At 44.0% G+C, this 6,265-nt stretch overlaps 1 protein-coding gene across 5 annotated transcripts in view; it reads right to left on the bottom strand.

Annotated features, from left to right (window-relative positions):
• Nucleotides 1-1,478: 1,478 nt before the first annotated feature.
• The window catches only part of ELMO1 (engulfment and cell motility 1), a 563,801-nt gene continuing 559,014 nt past the window's right edge, over nt 1,479-6,265 (bottom strand). For all 5 annotated transcript variants that reach the window (XM_043873513.1, XM_043873512.1, XM_043873514.1 and 2 more), the window contains one exon: nt 1,479-2,890. In XM_043873513.1, coding sequence (XP_043729448.1) covers nt 2,690-2,890 — 201 coding nt within the window. In that variant the 3' untranslated portion in view covers nt 1,479-2,689. The remainder of the gene's footprint in view (nt 2,891-6,265) is intronic.

Here is a 6,265-nt window from a genome sequence, read left to right as displayed (position 1 = left end):
GCTGGGGGGTGGGAGGCTTACTGGCTGGGAAAGCCCTGGGCAGCGTAGGCTGAGAAGATGGGGTGGCCAAATGTGGACAGTAACCCAGCACCACATTGCCACAAAATGAAGGAACAAGGTCATACTCTCAGGATCTCACTAGACCTTGAAAGGAGGGTCTACAAGGTGGCAGAATACTCTTTTTAATAGCCATGAAAGAGTTAGTTTCTATTTAATGCACCAAAGCAAGAGCAACAGAAGAGAGAAGGGCTTGTTCCTCCCAGCAAGACTCCCCAGATCTCGGGTATCTTGGTCCAAAAAATTCCCTTTTCATAAATGAAGTCTGGTAACTCCTAAGTAACAAATGATCTGACTCTGTCTCCTTTCTTTTACCTACCATTTATCATTTTATCAGGCTGATGGGTAAATCTATAAATGCTCCTGATGTGAAGGACATACGTGTTAATATCATCAAAACTTAATGTAAAGGAAGCTTCAACCTGACACTCAGGCGTGAGTGTATTGATGGGAAGCATAATTACTTGGGAATTACTATGGATCATAAAAGAATTTTTTTTCCTGTAATTTATGGAGGGTTCATGTCATCTCAACCCAGGTGAGCCTGTAATTGCACATCTTGGTGACAATAATGAGCAGTGACCCGAAGGCATCTAACACCTCTGCCGTGAGTCAAGAGTGGCTTGTGCTGTGAATTCCACATCATTTGGACCTTCCTGACATTTCTTCCAGCTGTTGGAGTTTATGATACAGATATGCCTCCAATGGAAATAACCTCAGAAAAATCCTTTGCTGAGCTCTGACCCATATTTCATTAATTCATGGTTAGATTTATCTAGTTCTGGCTTGATTTATTTCTGGTCTGTGGGTCTGCATTCTTTTCCATTGTTAAATTTGCGCCTTCAAAATATGGTCTGTTTCATTTGGTCAGTTTTATAAATTATATAATAGTAAGGAAGAAAAAATAAAAGATAAAGTCATAGTCAGGAGGTAATAGTGTAAAATGAATAGATTATAAATATGTATATTTTAATTTTTTTAATATCTGTTTTTTAAAAGTAATTAATATGATCACTATACAGCATGTGGGATCTTAGTTCCCTGACCAGGGATCAAACCCATGCCCCTGCAGTGGAAGTGCAGTCTTAACCACTAGACCACCAGGGAAGTCCCTACATTATATTTTTACGAAGTGGGTCTGATTTTCTGGAAATGGGCTTGTCCGGGATATGGGTCTGATTTTCTAGCTGACTTGAGATGGTCTTCTTGGAAGGATCACTCTTTACTGATGCTCAGAGCCTATGGATCCAGCGAAGGTCAAGAGTCCCCAAAGCCAGTGCTTCTCAAACTTTAATATGCATGAGCATCACCTGATTCTTCAAGGTTGGGGTGAGGTTTAGATTCTGCAGTTTCAACAAGCTCTCAGTGATGCTGATGACTGAGCAGCAAGAACCTAAATTACCAAATCAAAACACCAGCTCTCCAACTCATCACAATTAATTTTATTCCACAGCATGTTTAGGGGAATGTTATTCTCAGGAAGATGTTTAGGACTCAAATAATTAAACAAAAAAAACCTGGAAAGTACACACATTTATGTATCTCTTCTTTTCATTAAATATATATCTGTTTGGCAAAAAATGTTAGACTCTTTTATACAAAAACAAAGCAAAAACAAACAAACAAACAAAACAACCAACCCCCAAAACCAACAACCCAAACCCTTTGCAAGTTGTCAATACCTGTAATAACTACAACGATGTAAACTTGGATGTCTGCCAGCTTGACCATCTTGTGGAACCTGTGTTGCAGCAGAACCCCCCCAGACCCTCAGATAGCAACTGCCTGTCATCGAGGCTTTTAGATTTAGTACGTTAAGAGATGAAGCAGGACGACTGAGTTCAGCATTGTGCTTTTCAGCTAAGGGGCTGGAGGAGTGTGTGGCAATGAGGAAGGCAGGTCAGGGCTGGGGCAGGGAGAAGAAGCCCAAGACTGGCTGAGAGACAGGAAGGGTGGTCACAGCCACAGGGCAGACGTGATGTGGCCACGGGACCCTCAGATTGTGTCTGGTGACCCAACGCTTGCGAGAACTAGGATGAGGCAACCGCTGTTGCTCTTGGAACCAGAGAGGAACCAGGCAGGCAGAGGCCAGGATGGGAAAAGGAGGGCATTTAGAAGCAGATTTCAATTCACATGGAACTGGTGGTGTGAGCAGACCCTAGAGAGAAGGGGAACAAAGGGTGGTGTTTGTCTTCTCAAGTAGCTAGACCGTTTCCGGTTCTTCCAGACCCAGAGCTTGGGGCACATCTCTGTGCCTGGCTGCAGATTGGGAGGAGGTCTGAGCTGCTGGCTTGCAGCCGCTAGGAGGGGAGGACTTGCCTGCTGGAATGAAGATGGAAGGGCCCTTTGGCTCTCTCATTGGCGGTGGATTTTGCTTTTCTCCCACCTTCGACTGCAGCGACGGGAGGTGACCTAAAGCAATAGAGTCTAGAAACAGAATCAGGGTGGTGAGCAGGATGCCAGGTAGGGGCAGAAAAATGCCAGAGTTAGAGGAGGCAAGGCCAAAGGAAGTGTGGACCCACAGCGTCCCTTGACCACAGCGGATTCCACGGTGTGGGCGCCTTTTCATTCTTTTCTCCTATTAGCTAAATCTTCCAGTTTTGGAGGGGGGTGCATCTGGGCCCAGGGTGCTTCAATTACAGTCATAGACGAAGTCATAGTTGCTGGGCTCCTTGGGGATGGGTGGAGGCGCGTCAGGGATCTGAATGTTTTCCAGGTCCAGGAGGCGGAGCTTGATTTCCATGCTGAGCAGCGTGTCCAAGTCATTCCGTGTCAGGTCACTCATCATGTCTTTCCCCAGCAGCGCATTCAGCCCATCTGTCCAGATACAGTACTGGGGAGAAAGAAGATGACAATGAGAACGACTGATGACAATTACAAGAGGAATAACAATTGCTAACACCAACTGATCACTCAGCAAGGGCTGGGCTCTGTGCTAAGGGCTTTGCCTACATCATCATCTGATAGTCAGCACCTCTATAAAGTTGACACTTCTGTTAGCATCTCTGTTTTACAGATGAGGGAACTGAGACAATGAGAAATTAAGTCACTTGGTAGTATGTGGAGTAGGTGGGATTTGAACTTATGCAATCTGCCTCCATTGTCTGCACTCTTCTGTACAAATAATGCCTCCCTGCATAGCAGCAGCAGGATTTGAGTTTTTTCTGCCTGTGCAACAGAATATCTCTAACATCCCACCAGTGAATCAAAGAGTTAAAGTTATTGGTAGAATATATCCTAACACTCCTGGACTCAACATCAGATCAAACTTGCTACTCTCCTGACTCCAAGCAAAGTTCCTAATCTAGAGCTAATATCTGACTATCCTGTTTGATTCCCGCACTCAAAATGACAGCCGAACCCCACCGGGGCTAATGGTGGTCCCACCTTTGTATTTCTTAGCAAAAGATTTAGGAATAGCTCAGTGCTGCCCAAGGTCTGGTAGAAAATATGGCTAAAATTATTGGGTGATCCAAATGGAAAGTGGCTTAGCTGCCAGTCTACGGACCTCTTCTGCCTGGGTTTCTGGTTTCTAAGGGTTTTCTCCTCCAGGTCTTTGGAGTCTGGTCCTTGGGGACATCACCTGTTTTGGAAAGCACTCCATAGTACCCAAATAAGAATTTGGTTCTTCCCCTCTCATTAAAAATTAATCATGCCCTTTGCTTCTCCAGTAGGCTATGGACTATGTTTCATTTATCTGAGGATCTGCCTTGCTCTTGTTAGCTTCCCTTCAGAGGCTGAAATCCTGCCCTGATCTGGTATTAAAGCCATAATACCTGGGGAAGAACTAGCCTCTGCTGCCAGCATCAGAAAACTGCCTGCATTCTGGATGTTGTGCTTGGTTCACCTTTTAGGATGTCCCAGTCCTATACAGGACTTCTTTGATAGCAATTTCACTGCTCTTCCTGTGGGACTGGTCTTCCTTCTAGAATGTGTTCTAGATTCCTTTCTTGCCCTTACTGGGTCAAGTTGCAATTCCAGACCCTATTTAGCTTGTCCTTTGCACTGTGGTTACCTGGGCTATGTTCCAGAATATGATAGCAGAATATAAAAGCACTACAAGATGGCAAGCACTATACAGATCTTAAGTCACAATGATGGCTTAGAAATCTACCCTGATGCACACTGGTGGTGCCCCTTGTTAAGCCGAGGAGTGTACCATGGGTATGTTATTAAGTCTGAGCAGGGCAGTCCTGAACTGGAGAGCTTCAGTTCAGCCTTGACTATGGGATCTCAGGCAGAGCACTTAACCCATCTAAATATCAGCTGAGGACTAAGGGGTTTCTGGAAGTATTAGTGATCTCGTGAATACCTTAGATAGATTCTGCTGCTGCTGCTGCTAAGTCACTTCAGTTGTGTCTGACTCTGTGTGACCCCATAGACGTCAGCCCACCAGGCTCCCCTGTCCCTGGGATTCTCCAGGCAAGAACACTGGAGTGGGTTGCCATTTCCTTCTCCTAGATAGATTCTAGACACATCTAAACGTGTCTTTCTTCATAAATAATCTTGATAAAAATAGATACCCAGGTCCTACTCTGTAGATCTTGATCTTACAAATCTTAGGTCAGGAAGTTTTATTTAGAAAAGCTTCCAGCTAATTCTGATGTATCTCCATTTAGAAGCACCACTGAACCCCATGCTCTTTAAGGCCCCTTCCAGTTTAGACACTGTTTCATTGTAAATCCCTAAGTGCTTGGGTTGCCACTCTTTGTACACAGCCTTCCCAGTCCTGGCTAGCTTCCTAGTACAGATTAATTTAACCCACAAGAACACTTCTGTGGTGCTTTTCTTTTGAGAAGCAGCAAGCACAGAAAACTTTTTTAAAAAGCATCACAATCAATAAACAAAAACTGTAGTACTGAATCTGAGTTGGAAATTTCAATATAAATTTATGATGGATTTTGTCTTTTAAAAACATAACTCCAAGCTCTGTCTCCAAAAATGCCTAAAAATAATCACCAACCCAGTAGTAACAGGCACTGAGTGTCCAGATTCTGGTTGCTAAATAACAAAAGGAGTCAAAACTCCATAGAGAAAAGGCAGGAAATGCACAAGAAGAATCTGGAGTATCTTGTCATGCCAGAATGCCTGAAAGCTGCCAGAGTCATCTGTCAATAGGACTCAGAAGCCAACCAGAAGGTATTCCTACTTTCTCTGTAGTTGTTCAGTCGCTCAGTCATGTCCGACTCTGTGCCACCCCATGGACTGCAGCATGCTAGGCTTCCATGTTCTTCACTGTCTCCTGGAGTTTGTGAAAACTCATGTCCATTGAGTCAATGATGCCATCCAACCATCTCATCCTGTTGCCCCCTTTCTTCTCCTGCCCTCAATCTTTTCCAGTGAGTCAGCTCTTCACATCAGGTGACCAGAGTATTGAAGCTTCAGTGTCAGTCCTTCCGATGAATACTCAGGGATGATTTCCTTTAGGATTGACTGATTTGATCTCCTTGCAGTCCAAGGGACTCTCAAGAGTCTTTTCCAACACCACAGTTCAAAAGCATCAATTCTTTAGCACTCAGCCTTCTTCACGGTTCAACTCTCACATTCATACATGACTACTGGAAAAACCATAGCTTTGACTATACAGACCTTTGTTGGCAAAGTGATGTCTCTGCTTTTTAATACACTGTCTGGCTTTGTCACAGATTTTCTTCCAAGGAGCAAGTGTCTTTTAATTTCATGGCTGCAGTTACCATTCACAGTGATTTTAGAGCCCCCCCAAAATAAAGTCTGTCACTGTTTCCATTTTTTCCTCCCATCTATTTGCCATGAATTGATGGTACCAGATCTACTTTCTCTAGATAAGATAATTTGGGCATTGATAATGACAGTAATGGTAACCTTTTAAAATATAGGACTTCCCAGGTGGCACTAGTGGTAAAGAACTCATCTGCCAATGCAGGAGACATAAAAGACATGGGTTCAATCCCTGGGTTGGGAAGATCCCCTGGAGGAAGGCATGGCAACCCACACCACTATTCTCGCTTAGAGAATCCCATGGACAGAGAAGCCTGGAGAGTTACAGTCCATCGGGTCTTTAGAGATGCACAAGGGGAATATTTACAAATAAAATGATGATATCTGGATAAGCTTTGAAAATAATCTGGGGTATGGAAGCTGGGTATGGGTGGGGGAATAGGTGAAACCTCATTGGCTATGAGTTGATAATTGCTGAAGCTAGGGGATGGACACTGGCAAGAAGTTCTGA

Source organism: Cervus elaphus, chromosome 18, assembly GCF_910594005.1.
Source record: "Cervus elaphus chromosome 18, mCerEla1.1, whole genome shotgun sequence".
NCBI lineage: Eukaryota > Metazoa > Chordata > Mammalia > Artiodactyla > Cervidae > Cervus > Cervus elaphus.
This window is presented reverse-complemented; position numbering and strand designations above follow the sequence as displayed.